General features: G+C 45.7%; 1 protein-coding gene across 3 annotated transcripts in view; it reads right to left on the bottom strand.

Annotated features, from left to right (window-relative positions):
- Positions 1–23346, bottom strand: part of LOC146811936 (large neutral amino acids transporter small subunit 4-like) — a 356611-nt gene that overhangs the window by 268064 nt on the left and 65201 nt on the right. For all 3 annotated transcript variants that reach the window (XM_085618902.1, XM_085618904.1, XM_085618903.1), the window contains exon 2: positions 801–991. In XM_085618902.1, coding sequence (XP_085475028.1) covers positions 801–969 — 169 coding nt within the window. In that variant the 5' untranslated portion in view covers positions 970–991. The remainder of the gene's footprint in view (positions 1–800; positions 992–23346) is intronic.

Genomic DNA, 23346 nt, shown 5'->3' with positions numbered 1-23346 from the left:
AAATATGTGGGGATAACCATAAGAAGTAGATCCTACTTTCCTACAACCCCTCTCATAGAACTCTTCAAAATTCAAGTGTCGATAAGCTTACTTAATTTTGGGAGTGTTTCTTTCACACAGAATTGTGAGGGAATCTCAAGGCAGTTTGAAGATAACGTGGTAGTGGAGTAGTGCTCTTCTGTCCCTCTTGAGATCTGGGAAATATTGCAGGCATCACTGAGTAGAAATTCCATTCTGTAGAGCTATGATGTAGACACTCGGCTTCACTGACATTAACCTTTTCTGTTGGTGTTCTGTCACATAGAACTCTTTGAGAAACTAAAGAGACTACTGAGATCAACATAATTGACAAATCTAGGAAATGAGATTCTCTGGAGGGTAAAATGATTAACCGTGTTAATAGCTGGCAGAGTGTATCAGAAACTCTGAAGGCCGTTCCTGTCATTGCTCTAAGAAGAACCCAGAAGGTATTATGTTGCCCTCATTATAAGAACTTTCCTTCAGTAGTCTGTCCTCGTCCAGAGACTTTGCAGACCAAGGGACTCATACTTTGACTGTTCTAAGTTGTACGTCACTTTTTCATCCCTGTCTAAGGGGTGTCATTCAGTTTCTTTGAATGCTATGAAGTTCTAATCTCCCCACTTCAGTATTATCAATTTTTGAAAGTTCATTATTCAGCAAGAACCATTGACCCATGGTGAACCTGTCATACCTGTAAATCTGGCATCAACACTGTACAGAGGCTTGACTGATTAAGCTGCTCCCTTCCTTAAGTAGATTACAAGTGGAAAATGACTTACCTAGGTCACAGAGGTCGGAGTAGACTCCCAGAGACTTGAGCATAGGCAGCAAAGCGTTCCATCCCAAAAGGACTCCTGAGAAGAGGAATGTCTCCGTTAGAGCTGTGCTGATCAACCACCATCTCCAGAACAAGGACTGTCCTGGCCGGCAATTACTGCCTGGCGCCATTTTGTCCAAGGTCAGCTGCAACCTGAGGGCAAGACACAAGAACAGATAAGCATTCTCATGAAAAAATAACACGAGGCATGGCTGAAAAGTATCTTTTGGTAACCTGTAGGAGCACTGGTGGTGAGAGATGGTAAAGGAGCACTGATTATGACAATTGCCTAAGTCACTGGATAGTGTATGAAAGCATAGGTTCTAGGGAACGGCGTGGGAGGGGTATTGGAAAGGCACTTTGGCTGCCAAGATGATTTTGTAGCACTCACTGTGCATGTTGAGATAGGGATTCTGGCTATCTGGAATGGTGCAACTATGCTGGGTATCTAAGAGTGCTGTCTTCTGGGATCATTTAAAAGGGGATATCCAATATCCCACCACCACCAGATGTATGGCTCATTCAGACAACATAGCCATGGACTGTCCCAAGAGTAAAACCCAGCGGGTAGAATATAGTAACTTTTCAATGAACAAGTCTTCTCACCAACAGAATCTGGAGATACATTCAGTTGTATTAATTGTCCAGAGATCTTGAGGGGACTCCTAGATCATTGCAACTTTGGCCAGATAGAAATTTCTTGTATGAGTACCCACTTCAAGGTGGACATTGCAGAAAATCTTACCCCTCATCCATTGAAGGTCCTGATATCGCTCGACCTCTAATCCTACCATATCCACATCCCTATCACAAGATCTTATAAATGTTTCCTACTTTTTCCCACTTCTGGGATTCCACTTTCAGCTCAAGGTTCGAATATTTGAGCTAAAATATTTGTATATTTGCTAATGCCATAAATTCACAGTGCTGATGCACAACAGAGGAAGTCTTCTTTAACACTGCATGGATGGTTGAATGACAAAACAGCCCAGTTAACAACAGATACTGCTTCACTCTTACTTATATGGCACGTGCAGGATAAAGTGTTTTTCCATTTCCACTCGAATGTAGGCATGCCCCACTTCCCCTATTCACAGAGCAGGAACAGAAAAGTCTTCCATGAAGTGCTTAATTTGAGCCGGTGGTTTCCGGTGCTCAGCACCGGCACTTGATTTTCAGCACCGGAGAAAGTGACAGCTTGTCACAAGCTGGCTCTGACTAGCTAATTTAGAGATGACCACAACAACAGTTCATTAATGCTATATTCATTCAAAACGACAATTACCTGCAGCCAAAGCCAATCTTATAGCTTTGGGGGTCTGAAATAGTCTGAATTGTCACACTTGTAGGAGTTTGAGGGTTAGTAGTTTTGGTGCAACTATCATAGCAGGGGCAATGTGTCGTACAAGCTGCAGTGGCCGCCTGACAAGAGCCCTGGCACTTTTTAAAAAAAAAACAAATTAAGCACCGCTTGCATGTGCCCAAAAAATCCATGCTGAGTGTGTGCACTTGGCTGCTTCCTGCACCTGATACGTCACTGAAGTACCAATGGAGTATGCCCTGTTCCCACTACCCTTTTTATCCTTAGCACCTGCTACCTATTTTTCCAGTACTTGTGTGCACTGCAGCCTAATATTTCATGGGCTCTTAGGGCATGGCATTTGGCCACATTTTGTGCCCACTATTCCCCCTGTGTCTCTTGTACACTGGCTGTGGCTCTGCCCAAGAAACACAGGTCATGGCCTTCAGTGTCACCTTCCTCCTGCTTCCCATGCCTGCAAGCTGAATCCAGTGGTCAAATGGCACAACCTTTGGAAACATTGTGTGCTCTCGCCCTGTGGCATACAGCCTGTAGCCATGCACTGTGTGAACAGGCCAAGGGCTTTGTACAGGCCTTTTGCCTCCTCGTCCTCATTATGTGTTAACCTTCTTACACAGCCGAGGCCTAGCAAGTCCCGGCCATGGAGAGTAGCTTTCATGGTCAACTGACAGTAGCTGGACAGTACTCTTAAGGAGAGCACTGCTTGCTGCTGATTGAAGTTTGCAAAATGTTTTACTCTTACCTCCCAAAGCCTGGATTTATTGGCACCAGTGGGAATGTTTTGCAAATGCATCAGCAATATTAGCGGGAGGAGTCTTCCTTTGTCTAGCCTCCGCTAAATATATATGCGATAAAGTACCCCCCTGCTATACCTTGGGGCTCGATTCATAAAGAGCCTCTGCACTTGTGGCAAAGGTTCTGCACTCGTGGCGGGATCTACGCACTGCAGTTTCTCATTGCAGAGATCCTGCCATCAGTGCGGAGATCCTGCCACAATTGCAGAGGCTCCTCCACAAGTGCGGAGGGTCTGTGAATCGGGCCCTCTATTGCAGGGGCAGTTCCTGCATGAGGGCGTAGGGGGTGGAGCCCCACCAGTCTTGAGGGAAGGAGAAGGAGATTAAAAGACTGATCTGAGGCAGTACTGTCAGGTCTGGAAGTAGCAGTGCAGCCCAGCTACATACAAACACATGCTGCGCATGCGAGGTGTACAACTTCAATATCTCCCAAATCCTGCATGTGCAGTGTGCACCTGTGAGGCAGAGGTGAGGGCAACGAGGTGCTGCCTAAAGCAGCAGTTTTTCCAGGGCTCCGGTCGAGCACTCAGCTAGCCTGGATCTGTGACGTAGTTGAGAATATCCTTCTAGGATCTTGCCTCCTCCTCTGACTGGCTGACCCTTGATACTGTCAGCCTATGAGAATAGGAGGCGGGATTTTCACGTCCCTTATGGAAGGCTTTTGCCTCCTGTTCATCCTTTGGATCTCAGTCGTCTCCAGTCAGCCCTCAGTGTGGCCCATCAGTTTCCCGACTCACATGCTACCAGAGCACGGAGCATTTGATGAGGTCCAGTACAAGCTGAAAGGTGAGTACAAGTGCCTCCTGCCTCCTCATGTATCAAGCTGCCTTAGAGGTCTCTGCCTGGTTTCATTTGCCTTCGGTTTTTGTTTCCTGACCTTATTTCTCTCTAATCTCCCCTCTGGTCCTTAATATTTCCCATCGGGATTCGGGAACCTTATCAGCTCCTCTGAGGCTCCCATCGTCATCCTGCTATCTCATCAAAGAACCCCCCTCCTTGCCACGGCTGTTCTGATTGGCACTGCTAGGTAGGTGAGGCCTAGCGCCACGTGGTCCCTGGCTGGAAGTTCCTCGGGGCAGCCAGCCTTGAGCAGTAAGCAGTGAGTTAAAAATCACTGCTTGTTTAAAAACAAGTTTGGAAAAAAAAATCACTGCTTATACATCGGGAGAGTTACATAGTCTGGGTATGGGATGGGTCCAGTGAATGTGTGTTTAAATATGCGTGGGTCACAGTGAGATGCAAGCTTACAAACGTGAATAATAGCAGTGCCAGGCCTTTTGAACTGTTAGGTGTTGGAAGAGGAAACCGCAAAATGTTTTTCTTTTAACCTTTTCAATAATGTTGTTAAAGGAAAACATTTGCGTTTTACTAATGAGTACGTTTTCTGTGCATAGTGGTGATGGGCTTTTGACAGGCATGTTACCTGGTCCTCGACCTGCCAAGACACTGCCACATCTCCCAGCACCTACGCACACTCCAGTAGCTCCCCATCGGAGCTAGAGTCACCTTCAAGATGCTCACCCATGCCCACAAGGCCCTCCACGGGACCGGACCAGCATACCTGAACAGCCGACTCAAATTCCACGCACCCCAGAGGACCCTACGATCAGCCCAGCTCTCCTACGCCATGGTTCCCCGCACCAGAAAGACCAGATCAGGAGGCCGCTCCTCCTCCTTCCTCGTGGCCCGAGCCTGGAACGCCCTTCAGCTCCCCCTCAGACAGACAACATCGCTTCCCATCTTCGCAAGAAACCTCAAAACCTGGCTCTTCGACAGAACCTCCCCCCCCTTAATGTACTGGAGCCTGCTAACCACCCCCCCCCCAGCGCCTTGAGACCCTTACGGATGAGTAGTCGCGCTTAACAAGCGACTGATTGATTACCTGCTTGCCAATGAAGTGAAAAGTATGCTTTTATTATGTACAGCTGTGGTCGGACACTTCAAGGAAAGCAGAAAAATATTTTCTTAAATATGGGTTGCTCTCGAGTATTCAGCCCACATAGAAAACCGATGGAAGATAAACAGCGGGGTGCTTCCTGAGGGTCTGCACAGTTACTAAGAAATGCTAATGACTATCAGGCAGTGATGATAGACAATGGGATTTTCTAAAGTTAAATACATTTTTCTATACCTCGCACAATGAACTTCATTGCATTGTTAAAATTACATAGTGCTTTAAACACTTGACCACCAGGCCTAATTTGTAACAGGGTCCTCTATGTCCTTTTCATGTCCTAACAGCCTACACTTGTGATGAATTGTGCAGCACCCACAAAACAGTTTGTCCCTTGCTGTGAAATATTTTCCCAACTGCAAAGGCATACACTGTATGGATTAACACAATTGTGAGACTTCCTTGCCAGAGTTAAAACGTTTCCAGAAGGGGCTCAACCCACTGAGTTACCTGATCAGCACATTAATGCTTCTGTTAAGTTTCAGTTGGCACCAGATGTGTTGGCATAATCACAGTGTATCCACTAGACCAAAAAAATGTAATTCCTTCACGTATCAGGGAATCTGATTTTAATAATTTGTATCAGAGGGCACTGCCATGGCTATTTCATAATATCTGTAGAGGAAATGTATCATATTTATTCCTAAAGGTTCAATGATCTGACCACAACTGCTGTCTGATCTCTGATCAGATGTAATCTCTCTAGGCCTGTGATAATTTGAGTATTAGCATTTCTGCCCGAGCCTATACATTTTTGTTTGTCTTTGGTGTGCATGGCTTTTGCTTTGTATATCCTATGATAGGCAATTTTACCTTGCATAAACACAGCTTCTAAGCAGCCTGTAATACATATAACTCATTTTCACACCATATAACAAAACAAAAAATAGCGGGAGGAAACTGAGGGAAGTCAGGCTAGGACTGGTCCTTACGCCTCTCCACTTTCAAAGTTCACCAGCCGCTACTGCTCTATAGCATAGTGAAAGTCACTGAGGAGTTCCGTGACCATATAGAGAAACAAGGCCATGGTATGAATTCCTTTGAGGTCATATCATTCCGAACTTCACATGCTATATCCTCTTAACATATGGCCAGGAGTGCCTTGTTCCTTACAATACTTGGTCACACCAACATTCTTCCCACAAACCATGTAAATCCGTGGCGCTTGCTTTTTCATATTAAAGAGACAGTACAGTTATAGACACATAGAATCAAAACAGAATCTGTAGTGCGAAACTGAACACACCAAAGAGCAGTTAGAAATATTTTGCAAAAAGATGTTGAATCAAGTCTAATGAAAATTATATAAGAAAAAGCTGTAGCTTAGAATGTGCAGAATCAAGCACAGAAATTCTCTCTCCGGTATTGACATATAGTGCAAAAAATCAACAAGCTGCAATAAATGTCTTCTTTCTGCTGATTACTTCATTTTATAAAAAACAGATCAACAGTAGCGGTCCGTGGAGGGAGTTCCGTGGGGCGGTGAGGCGGGGCGGAGAATGGGCAGGGTGGGGAAATGTCAACACCAGAATATGGATGAACGGAGGTAAGTACACATTTAAATAAATAAAACGAATTCCTTTGCGCGCGCTGCATCGCAAAATGCGATGCAGCGCACGCAACGAAATTCGTTTTATTTATTTAAATGTGTACTTACCTCCGTTCATCCATATTCCGGTGTTTACATTTCCCCACCCTGCCCCTCCCCCGTCCCGCCTCACCGCCTCACCGCTCCACGGAACTCCCTCCACGGACCGCTACTGCAGATCAAGAAAAGGGAAAGCCAGTAATTACCATTCTTCGACTTGCCTTTCACCTTGGCTACTGGCTCTGGCAGCAGTCATCATACTTTAATCAAGTTGAACAGCTACATAGAGATGTCACAACGCTGCTGTTATAAGGAAATTACAGGCAGGTTTCTATGCAGGGATCGCAGCTCCCATGTATTACATATGAAAGAAAGCACCCCGGTGCACATTATAAGGATATTATAAGTCACCATGGAGTTGCATGACTGTATAGAGAAACGAAGCAGCATATCTTTATCAACTACAGCAGGGGGTACTTTATTCCTTATAATACAAGGTCACACCATTACCACAAACCACTGAAATCCTTGCTGCATAGCTCATTCATAGCAAAGACAGCATGTTTGCAAACACGGAGAATAAAAATAGAATCTTCATTGTATAATTAAACACACCAAAAAGCTATTAGATATTTGTTGAGAAATATATTAGAATCAGTTTAATGCAAGTCAGTTTATTGAAAAAATGCTCAGTAGAAACATGCAGAAAGATTCTAACTTTTCTATGATTACCTAGTCTGCTTGTCACTGTACAGCTAGAAAAATAGAGCAGAAATAAAAGCAACATTTTGGTTTACTATCTCTAAACCTCTTGATTATGCTTCGTGACCTGGCCTGCCTTTCCTCTCAGCTGCTGGCTCTGGCAGCATGCATTGTAATGTGAAAACGTAACTATGATAAGTTATTATAAATTGAGTTCTGATATTATTTCTTTAGAATTGGCGACTGTGTGCATCACAAGTCAACTATTATAAAGAAATTAGAGACAAGTTTTTATACAGGGATTCCAGAATCCTATGTATTAAATGGAAACTAGAGACAAAATGTTATGCACGGATTGCAGGCTCCTATGTGTTATATAGTAGCCTTTAAGTCCTACTAGATTTTGACTTGTAAATGGGCAAATTATCCTAAAAGCGCACCATGTTCAATTAACTTACAAATTATCCTTTAAGTAGAAAATCCACCCACCTCTGAAAGCAAACGTTAAATCATCTTACAACCTTGGAAATCCCTCCTTTCCTACTGTATTTAACCCAAACTCCTACTGACTCCCCCCAATCTCCTCAACACCCAACTCCCACCCGCCAGGGCAGAGCCTCTGCACCTTTAAATGCGGTGTTCATGCCTACCTTAACTTTATCCTCTTCATATTTTTAGCCATTGCTTTATTCCTTAGCTATTCTCTTTTCAGACATGTTGGATGTTTTCGAAGTCTCGGCTTCTTGATTGTTCATGGTTGAATGTTTATCCAACCGGAGGCCCTTCATGCCTGAAATTTTGCTTTTTATTTCAGGAGCCACCCAGAGCTCGAAGAGTCAGAAAGAAGGCACACCACTCATGTATGCATTAGCTTGAGTATGTAAGGGGTTCGCACAGTCACTGTCTACCTTCTGGCCATGGAACCAATGATAGCTAATGGGGCAGGCCCATCAAAGCTATCACTGTATGGGCGAGGGAAGCCATTGGCTGGAGAAGCTTGAGGGAAATCGCTCCATTATTCCTAAAGTGAGGGTGCTGAAGTTAGGGAAGAGTGTATTTGACCCAAACCAAATCGTGTCATTACATCAATGAAATCCAAGAGTGTGACTTTGTTTGTCTCCATCACACCAAAAAAGTTCAAATAGTGGCGGGGTAACGTTTCCATGTCAGAGGTGGCCAAGTGCTCCCCAAGGGTAGCTATGGTCAGTCAAAATAGTGGTGACGTGAAAGGCAGCAGTCAACAGTGGAGGCTGGAAAGGTCTAATTGCTGTGAGGGTGGTTTAAATACCCGATATGAATTGAACACTGCAAGAAAGCAAAATGTGCAAGTGATCATTGCCTCATTGGTGTTCAGGGAAGGGGGTGGTGCGTTCGCTCAAAAAATAATGTAAATGGGCCCAAATAGTGCAACTATCTAAAACAGACATGAGCTATAAAGGAGCACTTATTATATATTTACCCTCTCCAAGAAAACTTTGAAAAACTGGGACACGGCTATGCATTTTTCAGGACAATTCAACTAAAATGCCCTGAATGTGCCAGGAACTGCCACCATTATGTCAGGGGGGCACCTAATGTAGCCAGATATGGCCCAAGGCTGGCTTCAGGAATGACGGGTCACTGACAAAGCGTGGCAGGGACTGCAATGTGATAGAGAACTGGAGTGCAACAGGTAATGGGAGAGTAACAGGGATAGAAAGAATAGAATAGGAGGGCGAAAGAAGGGACAGAGAATTACATGGAGGGGTGGATGATAGGGACTGGAAGTGTGACGGTGACAGGAAGGATGCTAGGCACGGGGCGGGCGACGGGTGCTGAGAGTGACAGGGACTAGCTTAGTGTTAGGGATGAGAATGGTGACATGATTTTGGATGGTCAGCGTGACAGGGGTAGGACTGCCGATAGGAATGGAAGTGTGACCATGATTGGGAGAGTGACAGTGAAGACGAAGGCTTCAGGGACGTAGAGGGTGACCAGGGTAAGCTGGGTAAACGAGATTGAGGATGAAAAGTGAAGTGAAGTGTGACTGACTGAGAGTGTGATAGGGAAGGGGTGGTGACAGGGATCGGTAGAGTGACTGGGTGCTTTAATAAGGATAGGCAAGGTGCTAAGAATGGGACGGGTGACAAGGATGGGACGGGTGATGAATGTGCCAAAGGTGAAAATGATGGGAAGGGCTGATAGGGAAGGGGTCTGATATCAATTGTGAGGGAGACAGCCAAGGGAAGGGTGACAGGAATGTCATTATGTTGGGGTTTGGAAGTGGAAAAGGGACTGGGGCTGTTGCAGGGACTGGGAGGATTACTTGGATGGGCAGGTTGACAGGGATGGTGAGAGTGACCTGGAGGATAACAGGGATGGGAAGTGGCAGGGATTAAAAGGGTAATATGTACAGGGAGGGGATAGGGCTGGGAGCATAACAAGCATTAGTAAATGCAATAAGTTTCGCCTATGTGATTAATAATAAGCTGTTTTTTGTTAAGTTGTAGCTTGGTGAGCAGTTGTGCGATATAAGTTACTGAAACTCTGTTAAAGTGTTATGACTTGTTTTTTGAGAAAGGCAATATATTGTGCTGTTACTGGTGGTACTATAAAGTGGGGAGATTAGGTAACGGGCGGAGGACAAAGAAAAAAATACATGCACCTGACAAGTACACTTGAAATGGGTGCAGCTATGGGGAGATTAGGTTAAGGGTGGAGTAAAATCCAGAGAGGCAAAGCCCAAACATCCCAAAAAGGGCTGGGGGTGCGGCGAAAGCCGTTGCAGTCAAGAAGTTTAAAATGTTCATAGTGCAAGATTGGAACTGTACACTTTCAGAAACTTTCAGCCCTGACCGATACTCAGCCTTGTAGTCTGGCTAAAGAGCAGTCCCTATTGTCCCGTACTTTAAAACCACCGTTTGAACATTTGAAATACTCGTTTTAGTTGGAGGAGAGTGCTGAACATTTGTTTAGTGTGTTTCAAGCACTTGCTCCACCAAGCACGCTCAACCGGGGCGGAGACAGAGCGTCCAAAGGATTAAACTCAGCCAGCTCTGTCTTGAGCGTGAAGTGTTCGAGCCTCTACACCTTATCCGGTGGCCATGTGAAAAATTAATATTTTGGCCTCAGCAGTACAAATGTGACATGTTACATGATTTTGTCAAGAATATACAGTTTTCTAAATCGCCAGAAGAGGTACGAGAAATGGTATCTGTTATGACTAAATAAGTAAAGAAAAATAGTTTCAAAGAAGACAAAACCATCTGCTCACATTCTACTTGAAAATGCTGCATACTTTTATTTTTAGTGTTATGGCTAAGCATGTTGACGAAGGACTGAAATGAAAACAGACTAAGAAATCATTTAAGATGGTCACCACATTTTCCTCATTGGCCAGGATGGGCATAGGCTTTCTACTTGCTGTAGGCAGTTCGAAGTGTTCTACTGTCTGTTGCTAAGGAAATGCCAGAGCTTGCTTTGTTGTGGGTAGAAGGTATGTTTTAGAGCACAGCAAGTGGACAGAGTGACAGTGCCACCCAAAGACTGCGAGCTGCCGGTAAAGACCTGCAACAATTGGATGCACCTGCAGCAACCCGAGTGCAACTCAAGTCACTGAATTATCTTGGGACACTCTCTGCAGTAGATACATCCGTAGCACCCCCAGTTGCTCACGAGACCCGAGGCATCAGCAACAGTCAGAACAAGTAAAAAAAAAAAAAATGATACAAAAAAAGATGGCTGCGCTGCTGTGGAATACATAAAGGAAACACATTTCAATTGTGTGTTCTAAAGGAGTGCCAGCAATCTTATATACTGATCTTCGATTTGAGCAGTGTGTGTAGCACAAGCGTTAGAGAGCCAACCTTGAAGCTGGAACAGGGTTGCGTCTCGCCGGGTGGCTCAACATCCTGTAATTCTGGGTAAATCACTTAATTGAACTGGTGGTAATGCGGGAGGGGTTTTGGAAACATGCTTGTTAATGAAATGCATGCAGCCACTGGGAGATTAGTTAAAGGGTGGAGGACAAACAGGGCAAGCGCTGTGCAGGAAAAAGTAAAAAGAGTCCCACAAAGTGGATGAAAACAGTACTTGGGCCATGGGAGACTGATAAAACACAGAAACAACAGGGAATGGTATGCTGCAGCCATTAGAAACCAAGGAAATGGAGAACTGGAGCTCGAGTAAATGTTTCCCAACTGATCTTTGTTGCAACACAACTGAATATTGCATTCTTAGATATGCTGGCCATTTATTATTTTGCTTCTAAGGGTAGCAAATTTCTTACAGAGCAATCACGCAGACAGTTATTCGATTCTCTGATGTAATATGTCACGTTGAATTATAGGTTGCATAGATGAGTATTCCTTTTATTCAGTTTCCTCACTCACAAAGACAGGTCCATTCTTATAAATTTTCTATCTTATGAATATCTTATGAATGTTAGCGGGTTTCTTAAGTCTTACAAAGAACAAGGTCGCTTGGAATTCATGACGCATTGTAAGAAATCCAGCTTGGCTTTACAAAGGGAAGAGAAGACAGGAAGAGAGAAAGAGCACTTCAGCATAGCTTGAGTTTCATCATGTATGGATATTGTTTTGGATCTTTGCAAGGCCATGCTAAAAAATAACAGCTGTCTTCAAAGCATTTCACAATTCTTTCAAAATGTAAAATAGGGAGACGAAGTTTCCTATATGTCCAACAATTTGATAGAATTCAAGGCGCAGGTCATCGTGCTCTACAATTGTGTATTTTCTTTTGCATTACTGTTTAGGTGAAGATCATATAGTTAAACTGCATTTGAGTGAGTTGATTTCCATGCTGCACCTATTTTTTAGAGGTGACATCATACTAAAGAAGTGATTATAACTTTAGAACTGTGTTTATGAAGTACAAAGGGGGTTTATGTAACAAAAGGTTTTTTCTCAAAAACTGGATCGGATTATTAACTTCTGTTTTTTGCAAGCACCATTATTAGTGACAGGAATTTTTCGTAAGACAAGAACTAACATAGGGTATTAATTGATTTATCCAGGGGCAATAGGGGAAAGCACAATATGAAGTATTTGCAGGAAGATACGATTCAATTAAATATATAATGCTGATAATAGAGGATCTGCTTCAGAGCACAAGAATTTTTCTCAGAGTCGCTAAATGTCACTCTAAAGACATGCACCACCCAGAAAAGGGAACTAGGAGCTTTTAGACCAGCAGCACAGCACAATGTTGTCATCGTGTATCAACATAGTATTGGGCACGTATCTTTAGGTGTATAGTTGAATGATGGTACTTTCACTTTTGAGATGATTATCTAGCAAACTTCTTTTCTGCTAAAGTGGATAATTTAGTTAGAGGCTTGTGGGTGGGAACTAGTGCTGTCTTGCTTGTCTTTGGTTCCGTGACAAGTTGGTAACACGCTACGCTGAACCAGGTACAAGGAGAACAGAGCCCTTGGGCTGTGGTAGACAGGGTGCAGGAAGGACTACACTGAAAACTAGTAGCATGCATTACTGGACAGGATAATTTGCTTGTAACGTGATCTCTATGTCCGGTCCTTCTGCTTCAGCTGTATAGTAATTTGCTGCTTCCAGCAGGGCAGCAATCACTGCCGGGCAAGCCTAGGTCCTGGAGTCCAGAGGAGGGCTGCCATGGCAGTGACAGCCTGACAGCGGCTAACACCCGGAGTGCAAGCAGTACCATAAACATAGTAAACAGACTACACATACTTGTTTTTACCCTCAGTCAGGTGATGCAGAGTCACTTGCTTTCCATTAATAACTCTGTGGATGGTTGAATGGTAAATGTTCTTTATAGAAATCAAATATTGAACTATGTCAAAGGTAGTAAAGATTGCAATCTAAGACTTTTGAATTTACTTAACACTAAATGCGGCTAGGAAAAGGTAAGTGCTAAAAATGCCCATTTTATTTGTTGAGAGGCTTCCCCCAGTAGTCCATTGTGATTTGCATTAGTCTCTTGTTTGTTTCAACAGCACGTGTCTTGGAGAAAACAGCTGCACCCTGTGGCAATCTTGGAGCCAATGTTCTTTCATGAAAGGGGATTTCCCAGGCAGCTCCACTTGACCACTACTGACTAACTTTAAGAGTAGAGGCAACAAACAACAAGCCTCATGGTTAAAATTCACAGGAAAGCTGCATTGAACTGCAACTTGCTTTCTGCTGTGTATCACCACAATAGCATTACTGGGGGCCAGGGCTCAGGAATGGAATCGGGCTTGGAGAAAGATGCATTCAAAGACTTGTGGAATAAATGGAAGTTGCAGAAACAAGAGAATGAGACGCACACCGGAGAGAAAGCACACTAGAACGATGACCTTTGTCGGCAATAGATAGCTACAAGGAGATTACGTAAAGAGCGGAAGACAAACTAAACAAGCACTCCGCAAGCGCTGTGCAGGCAAAGGCTTGAAAAACTATTCCCACAAAGTGGATGAAAACAGTACTTGGGCCATGGGAAACTGATTCGGGAAACACGTGAGGAAGAACAAGAAATAGTATGCTACAGCTAATAGAAACGGAGGAAAAGTGGAAAGCACAGAAACCAAAGACAAGCAAGGGTGGGTTGTAAGCCCTTTTTAAGATTTATATTGAATACAATAGATGTCACAAGCACATTCAACCTAAAAAGGGTGGGAATGGTGGTATGGTTGTGTTTGTGGTGGGGTTTGGAAGTGTAGAGTGGATGGTGTAGGGAGAGTGGCTTGTCTTGAGATGGTGACAGAGATGGGAAGGATAACAGGAATGGGGAGGTTGACAGGTTAAAAGGTGCACAGGGATGGGAAGGGTGGCAAGGATGTGGACAATGACATTGATTGGGAGAGTAACTTTGAGTGGGAGATGCGTATGGAGGGTGACAGACTAGCAGTGTGACAACGATGAGGTGCCAAGGCTCTGGATGTTCAGCTGGTGTGTTTATGTTAGCATAACCAGGCCACAAAAAGAAACCTGTTAGGCATTTCCTGTTATTCAATTACACCTGAGGACCTTGTGAAGGCCAGCACATGCATGAGTAGCTCATCCAGTTCAGGAATTTGCTTTGACTTCTATGGCTTGTAGTCCTGCTTTTCAAAGGGTAAAACAGTACTAAAAATCCCCCAACGAGATGAACAACCCCAGGCATGCAAGCGCTAATCAAGCATGGAACTGGGTAATTTGATTGCTCTGGAACAGGTGTGGAAGAGGTTGTAGGTTATGAGAGCAATAAAACTGGAGAAATATTGGGCAAACGTTTGAAGAAGTCAGAAGAGTGAATGAAGTTGTAGGTTATGAGAGCAATAAAACTGGAGAAATATTGGGCAAACGTTTGAAGAAGTCAGAAGAGTGAATGAAGTGTCATAGAAAGCTAAGATGTTTGGCTGACATTTTGCACTGCTATCTATTAATACAACAAGCTGGTTTGAGACTGCATCATTTCCACCTCTCACACTTCTCAAGTTTTTCCAGAGTGATGTTCCAGTAGCTCACAAATCCATGTTTATTGTTTGCATTCTTGGGCTTGTTGTGCCTTGACTTTACAATAGGATTAACAAGTTTACCTGTTATAGTGTGCAAAGAAAAAGGCCTGAACTGGATGAGCTACTCACGCTTGGCCTGGAAAGGGTGGCAATCCTGGGAGTGTGAGAGGAATGGAGAGTGTGACCGGAATTAGGTTGGAACAGTGACTGGTAAAGGGTGTTAGAAGGGCATACAGCACTCTCACTCTCAGCTGCCCCATGATGGATTCCTGCATTTGCTCAATGTCACATCATCTCTAAGAAAATTCTGAGCACTCCCTGCTGTGACAGGCAGGGTGCAGACACAACCGGGACCCCACCAATATGCGCATTGCTATCACTAAGCACCAGCCAATACCTCCCCCCCCCCATCCACTACCAACCCATCCCCTATGCTTTTATGTCCCTGGTCCTGCCTCAGTAGCTACCCACCTGCCCCTACATCACCATCCCCAAACCAATCTTCACCCGCCCACCCAGACCTCTCCCCCATTTCCTTCACTACCTCTCTGTGCCTATATTATGGAAGTAGGAGTCAGAGGGGCACCATAGGCATTTCTTACCTTCTTCCACTTCGCACTACCTACCGGCTCCCAACTCAGTAGGTAACTACCTGTCCCCACACACACCCCTATCCCACCAATTACTACCCATCCATTCACCACACTGTTGCCTAACATTATCCTAACCACCTAGTCCATGCTTCATTCACTAATCTCCTGCCCCAACAACTAGCACATTTACTAACCCCACCTTAGTCACTACTCGCCACTACTCTTCTACCCTACTTGCCACTGCCCACTTTCTCTTACTTCATTCTGCCATCTGCCTACCCACCTGCTACCTGTGCCCCTGCTTCCTGTACCCACCCCCTCACCGTAGCCACTTCTCACTGTCCTGTATTTCCGACACCACCTATCTGTTACGACTCACTTCCCATTAGACACACCATCGCCCATCACATCACTGCTTTCTGGTCAGGGCCTGCATTAGGGCAGTGTGACCGGTGCAGCCGCACAGTGTGCTGACCTGGAGGCAGGACACTGATCTCAGGGGCAGTGCTGTGTTTAGCATAACTTACATTTAAAAGCACCTGCTGCAGAGGTCTTTGTGCGTCCAGCTTTAAGCAAGCAGAAGAAATTCAAGATAACTCTTGTGAATAATGTTCCTGCTAGACAGAGAGATCGGAGTTTTGTCTAGTGGCAGTTTTGACTCGCCATAAAATAGAGCAGAGGGTTAATATGCCTGCTGCAAAGAACAGATCTGTATTTTATGTGGATAACCGAGTGGATTAGTAAATCCAGCCTTTACGAGTGCTTTAAAACAAATGACATATATGTGAGAGGAGCTAAGATCCCACCCGCCTCACACTGTGAGATTGTTCTTCAAGCTGGCAGGTATGCTAAGGGGAGATGAGGAGCACTTTTGCCAGGTGTCAGTGAAGGAATCTGAGGAGGAGGTAATGAAAGGGAGGAGGCGGCAAAATAGATTGTTGCACCGGACACCACCAGCACTAAAGCCAGCCCCGCTTCTGGCCTCTTCGCCCTTCCCACACTCAACAGTACATGCCTACCTCACACCTCTGCCTACACTTCATTCACTTGTCCTTGCACCCGAGACCCACCATAGTCGCTCCCCAGCTATCCACCAATCGCTATCCTACAGCTACCAAAATCTTGCTGCCTCAGACATTATCCACCTGTCCACCCCTGCCCCTAGCACACGTTAGTCTGCCGTCTTACTGTACCACTCCATTCCTGTCAGCTGCCCTGCCTGGGCCTCACACATGCTGAGGTCAACTATGAAGACAAGCACAATGAATTGCACAACATGGACATTAAAGTGAAAACACTTTGGTGCATATTTACACGGTCTTAACACTGCCGTAGCATACATTTTTTCACATTACGGCAACTTTTTTTATCGCCTTATTTACAAGTTGCTGCAAACTGTAATTAGCGGCACTTTTCCAGCGTAAACGTGTATTTTCAAGATCGCCACTTCAGTTAGCGTTCCTGTGAAAAAACTGCCGCTAACCACACTTCGCAATATTTACATGGAATTCCTTGTATGGTGCAAAACCTAAAAAACTGCCTCTAAGTCCAGTTAGAGGCAGTTTTTAAGACCAAAAAATAGCTGATCTTAAAATTTGGGCCCACAAATAAGATGTTTGGGTGCTAGACCGTGCTGCAAGGAATATTGCTGCACTGCCCTGCGCCAAAACAAAAGGTCGGGAATGTGCCCTATCAATAAGATTAGGGGTGGGCGGAATTTGCGAAATCCACTTTCGCAAATTATTGCGAAAATGTTTAAAATTATCGCAAACAAGCGGAAATATCGCGAAGATGCGGAATTTTTTTTCCCACATGTTCGCGAGATTTTCTGCATGGTTGCGGGTCGCCAACTTACCCATGTGGTTGCTCGCGGGCGCGGCCATCTTGTTTTGAGTTGTCTCGCGGTGCATGATCGCGAGAAGAAAGACGTGATCGCGCGACGCATGACGTCACTGCGGGCGCGAACTGTCGCGAGACAGCGCAAATGGCTAAAAACAATCCAACATCTCATGGAGAACGCGACCGGATCAAGAAAACTTGTCGGCGAACGCAGGGATTCAGATAAGGCGATCGCGCGCGAGAATGTATTATTTTACAGCGCGAGCAAGAAAAAATTATCGCCAAGCTGCGGAAAGCGGAAATTTGACATTTTCGCGCTCTCCGCGGAATGCGAAAATGTCAAATTATCGCAATTTCCGCGAACGCCCAGGCCTAAATAAGATTCATGAAAAGTGTTGCATTGCTGCGACAAAACAGCATTGCAACACTTTTCAATGCGCCCTCCTTGCAACAACATGGATGCGTCTTATTTACCAATACGGAGCTCCATGTCGCAATCAATGACAGATATGTATGAAATCCTGACATATCAGTCAGCGCTAAAGTCACGCATTGCTGCAGTTGTGTCACAAGCATGATGCAACTCTAGCAATGCATGGGTCAGGCCTACCCCTATGGCAGGCGTAAGGTTTTGACGCAGTGGCGTCCTAGAATTGTCGCCACTTCTACGAGGCTTTGTTCCATGGAATGCCCACCCTGCATACATCATTCCTGAAGCAGGTCAATTGTGGCGCAGGGATTTACAAGGTCACACATATGCCTAGATGAGTCGCTTTGTAAATGCGGCGCAATGTGGTGCAAAATTAACGCTACAAGTACGTCAAGAAAATGATGCACCAGCGGCATTAAACTGTCGGAAGGGGCTCAAAAATAAGTCCCCCTGTATTTTTCTCCTACATTGACGCACGTCTGCTATGTGCCAACACAGGCACCCTTGCAACACGGTGTTGCAGAGTTGATTGATGTTGTGCAGGAAGGGACACCTAACTGTACAAAACCTATCAATCCAGGGCATTTCCTCTTCTTCTGTGTGGTGTGCGTTGACGGCAGATTTCAAGGTTGTGCGAGTTTCAGGGGTATTGTTGTGGCTCCATCTCTTCTAAAGACGTCTGCAGGTGCGTCTGGACTAGTGGAGGGTGGGAGTGAGCCAGTTGGCCTTCTTGCAGTGTTGTTTGCCTAGTCTTTTCTTGAGGGGTGCCAGGGTGTCGGCGCAGTTGGAGATCCATCGGTGGAGGTTGTGCGCTACGGTGTTGGCGTTTAGTTGGTGCTTGATCCAGCTGCGACGGGAGGGGGCGTGATGATGGTGGTGTACAGTGGGTGCGGTGAAGGCGTGATGTATACAATGATAGTCGGTCCAGGAGAGTTCCGTGGTGTGGCTGTAGTTGAAATTTACGCTGGCAGACAAGACAGGCTTAAGCGTGTGTCCGGCTATGTGGGTTGCTGCGGTTAGTAGCTGCTTGAGTCCGATGTTGGCGAGGTTCCCCAGGTGGTGTTCTGGTCACTGGGGTTGTCCAGGTGGAACTTGAGGTCTCTGAGCAGGTTGTAGTCGGTGGATGTGAGAGCCTGGGGTGCGATGAGGTCTACGATGGCATCGGTGAATGGGAGTTCATGGGCCTGGGGGCCTGTAGATGAGGGTGGTGTTGGGGTTGGTCTGTATCTGGAAGTGGAGGTGTTCCATGGTCATCGTTGGGTCATTAGAGTGCGTGGTCAGTCGGAGTGTGCTTTTGTAGACAATGGCAATGCCTCCTGGACGGTCGGGGTAGTCCTTGCGGGAGATTTTGTAGCCGTCGGAGATGGCAATGTCCGGTCGGGAGCAGAGGTTGGTCCAGGTTTCCGTGAAGAAGGCAATGTCTGAAGAGGTAGCGTTGAGGAGGTCCCAGATTTCTGTGATGTATTTGTGGAGGGACTGCACGTTGATGAGGATGCAGTTGAGCCAGTCGGATGTATGTCGTTACAACGCACATTTTTACAACGCATGCACTTACAACGCATTTTTTACAACGCAAAATCCATTACAACGCATTCCATTACATAGCATGACACTACAACGCATTTTTAAAAACTACCTTTACAACACATTCCATTACAACGCATACTACCTTTACAACGCATACGATTACAACGCATAATATTAAATTGCATTTAAGGTAAGTATTAGATAGTATAGGGGTAAAAATTACTATTCTAACTCCAGGGGGTGCAACAGTAGGGTAAGTGTTGGATAGTATAGGGGTAAAAATTACTATTCTAACTCCAGGGGTGTTGTAAATTGAAGCGACGATGTGATTAAGCATTTACTAAAGACATGAATTCTCTTTCCTTAGAACATGTCTCTTACGTTATGTTGACTAAAGTCTGGACTCCATTTTGTATTGTCATGTCTCCACGTGCTCAACACGAGAAGAGTCCTATCTTCGTGTTAGTTGCTCTTGTAATCTGCCTAGTAACAGTCTATAAATAGCTCCTTTGTCCGTCTGACGCATGCCCAGACTTGACCACATCTGTTATCAGTTAGTCCTCGCTTGACCATGTTTTCGCGGGCTCAAGGAGTATGTCAACTCCGCCCACATATTGATTCTGTATTGAAAATGTCCATAAAAGGCAATATTCCTTGCTTCATGTTGTATCCACCCACTTATGAGCCCCTCTGCTGTGTATAAAAGGGGACCGTGTACACAAGTTCTTTGTGCTACTCTATGCAATACTGAAGGGTGTTGCATGGATTGTAGGACCACCCTTAAGGGTTAATAAACTTTGTCTTTGTACTTTGCAGTTTCCGTGCCAACTTCCTTATAGATTCCATTGCAGGAGAGCGAACCCTTGTGTCCTGCGGGCCTAGCTGGGGCCTGTATTCATCAATTGGCGCCCGTCATGTGGGGCTCATCGACGACTCGGATGCTCGAAGGACTGGTCGTGACGAAGGTAAGGAATTTGGCCGGGGATGTGATCACTGCCAGAGGCACTTTAGTCCTGGCATCCCGAGGTTTTCTTCCTTCCCTTCCGAGCTGACCATCTGGGTGGCGCCGGTCCTCGACTGAGACCTCTTCTGTCGGTCCTGCCGTGACAGCCGTTTGGGCGAATTTTGGAGCTTGGCAGTTGGAATCTGGACTCTTGATTGGTAAGAACCGTTGTACGGTACTTGCTCCGAGTTTTTGAAGCCTGGGTTGGCTATTTGAGTTTGATTTGTGATGACCGGTCATATCTTGTATTGGTTATTGTGAGAATATATGCGTTGCAACACATATAGGCAGGTAATGTGGAGATATTTCTCCGGAGCTGTGTAACTTTGAACGGCACAACGTTTAAGTGCCATTTTTGATAATACTGCATATTTTGCATTATTTTTGAGCATGCCTGCTTTTAGCGCACTCCGTAAGTGGTGCTGCTGCTTTGGAAACCGGTTAAACCTCGAGGAATCTGCGCCAGCTCCCCCAGAGGGGACTCATAATAGGGATATGTATGTGAAGCATGGTCTTTCCTCTATAATGTACAGCACTGTGTGGAGGAAATACACCAGAAAGGATCCTGAGTTACGATGGCCTTTGTATGGATCGTTTGATATGCGTAAGATTGAGTATGTGGAACAGTGTATGTGTAAACGGCGTGCTCGTCAAGATATGTTTGAGTGTGTCCGGTTATGGGTGAAGGAAGTGCGTGAGCGAGAGAAACGTGAGAAAGCGCTGTTTGATAAAGAGCAACGGAAGAATGATCATGTGCGAGCACAGGAAGCGAAGCGTCGGGAGGAAAGAGAACAGACGGAGAGGCAAGAGAAAGAGCGCAGGTTGCAAGTCTCGGGTCAATATGCTGTTCGTCAACCACTTTATCCTGTCCTTAATAATCCTGACGATGATTTTTATTTATTAGATCGCTCTCCGCCCCCTTATGTTTGCGCGTCTGCCCCGAGGTCACAGGATTCTGGATCGGCTTCGGATAAGGTAGACACGCGGTCCATGTTATCGGTTGACCGAATGGCTGAGCTTCGGCAAGTTTCTTTTCGTGCACTGAAGGTCAAGTTATCCCTTGCTGAGTTGTTGAATTCTTGGGAGAAGTGGCAGGATAGAGAGAAGTTGTATTTTTTGGGACACTTTTCTGATGAAGTGATTACTGTCTTCCGGAAATATTCCAACGTTTTTGAGCCTGATGATGTGGTATTAGATGCTAAAGCATTGCGTAATGGTGTTTTTTCTCCCTCTAAGGCGCCTGATGCGGTCCGACGGCTGTTTGCATTACGGGACGCGGCGAGTGACCTTAAAGAGAGGGCGCGCCAAAAAGCAGAGGAGGTAAAGCAGTCGGATTCGCGTACCGGTGATGGCCACTCACCCACCTCCCACTCAGATAAGAGCGAACTAGTGCATGCTAAACCAATGCGAGAGGCGGCACCCTTGTATGTTCCCCCTAAGGGAGCGGGAACTAGTGCGGACATTACCTCCGCTGATGCTAAGGGATATTTTGTGTACAATTGGGTTTATACTCCTTGGCATAGGGCTGATGTTATGGCATTAAAAAATGCATTGCCTGATCCCCGCAAGAATCCAGCGGCTTTTTACGAAGAAGTCGAGGGGGCCTTGAATTCTTGCACTATGACCTTAGCAGATATAGATCTGTTCTTTGGGCTTATTTTACCACCGGATATGTGGCGATCCGTGCGGAAGGTGGATGATGTTGCCGCTTTTAAGGCTCGGTGGTCTGAGCTTGAGGATGAGGATAGGGAGAGGAAGCCCGCGCAGAAACCACCTCAGATTATCTTAGATCTCCCTGCTGCTATTCTGACTAAGTTGAAGACAATCATCCCCCCTAAAAAGATTGACTGGAATATGCTAGCCTCGTGTAAGCAGAAGGTTGACGAATCAGTAGCAGATTTCTTTACGCGCTTTGAGGAGACGTTTCATGATTTTAGTGGTCAGTCGCTTACGGATGATACGGGTCGACACCTCTTTGCTGATAAATATGTGACGAATTTACTACCGGCGATCGCGGCCCGCCTAAAAGCGAGTGAAAGTTCTTGGTCCTCTGCGACCCCGACAGCCCTCCTGACTATAGCTCAGTATTATGAGCGTCAGGAGCAAGAAGCGAAGGGACAGGAGGAGAAGAAATCGAAGGATTTAAAAACGAAGGTAATGTTAGCGCAAGTATATGGTCCGCCCCGTCGGGGTGTCAATAGAGGTAGGGGAGGATTTTATGGTCCTCCCTCGGGCCGATCTGATTTGAACAGGAATCAATGTGCGTATTGTAAGCAATCGGGACACTGGGCCAGAGATTGCCCGGCGTTGCATGCTTCGCGTCAGGGACACAATCAGGGTGGCCCGAGAGGTAGAGGAGGTTTCTCGAATTTTAGAGGGAATTCTAACGATCACGCTCGTTTTGACCCTGCCGGGCAGCAACGAGATAGGCCTAATGTTTTCGATCGACAAAACCAGTATCAAGTGTCGGGGATTGACCGCTCTGGGTACCATGATTCTCAGCATGCATAGGAATGCGTTGGATGGGGGTTAGAATCAGTTGAGGTGCCGGTTGATCAGAAGGGTCCTTACGTATCAGCTGAGGTTTTGGGTTCTACTGATCAGTTCCTAGTGGATACAGGAGCGACTCGTAGTGCGCTGTCTAAACAATTGGTTCCGAGGGCTCCCCCATCTGGCTTAATGGTTACATCGGTAGGGTTTGACGGTACACTCTCCCGAAGCCCTCTTTCGCGGCCCCTCACATTTCACGTTGATTCTTTTTCTGCACCCTGTCCGTTTTTGCTTGCCCCGAACACGCCGGACAACATTATGGGCCTTGATATGTTAAAGCACTTCAGAGCTACGATCCGCTGCTCCCCTGCCGGAGTGCGGGTGATATTAAATGACAATTACCCTCGGTCTGAACGGATGTGTGTGGTTGCAGAGGATGCGGTGTTAGCTACCCTCCCTCGTGCTTTGTGGGCCACTTCGGATACTGATGTGGGACAGATGGTGATTCCGCCTGTTCACATTAGTGTCCAGGAGGGGGCGGTGTTACCACGCCTCCCACAGTATCGTATTTCCCAGGAGGGGGAGGAGGCTCTTATACAGATTGTGCAGGATTTGATTAAAGTGGGAGTAGTGGAGGAAGTTCCCTACAACGTCTGTAATAGTCCGATTCTACCCATTTTGAAAAAGGATACGGATGCCAAAGTCTATCGGTTTATAATTGATTTGAGAGAAGTAAACAAGATCGTGATACCTCAGTACCCAGTGGTCTCTGATATCACGACGTTGCTTACTTTGGTCCCGCCTACGGCTACCA

Source organism: Triturus cristatus, chromosome 7, assembly GCF_964204655.1.
Source record: "Triturus cristatus chromosome 7, aTriCri1.1, whole genome shotgun sequence".
Lineage (NCBI taxonomy): Eukaryota > Metazoa > Chordata > Amphibia > Caudata > Salamandridae > Triturus > Triturus cristatus.
This window is presented reverse-complemented; position numbering and strand designations above follow the sequence as displayed.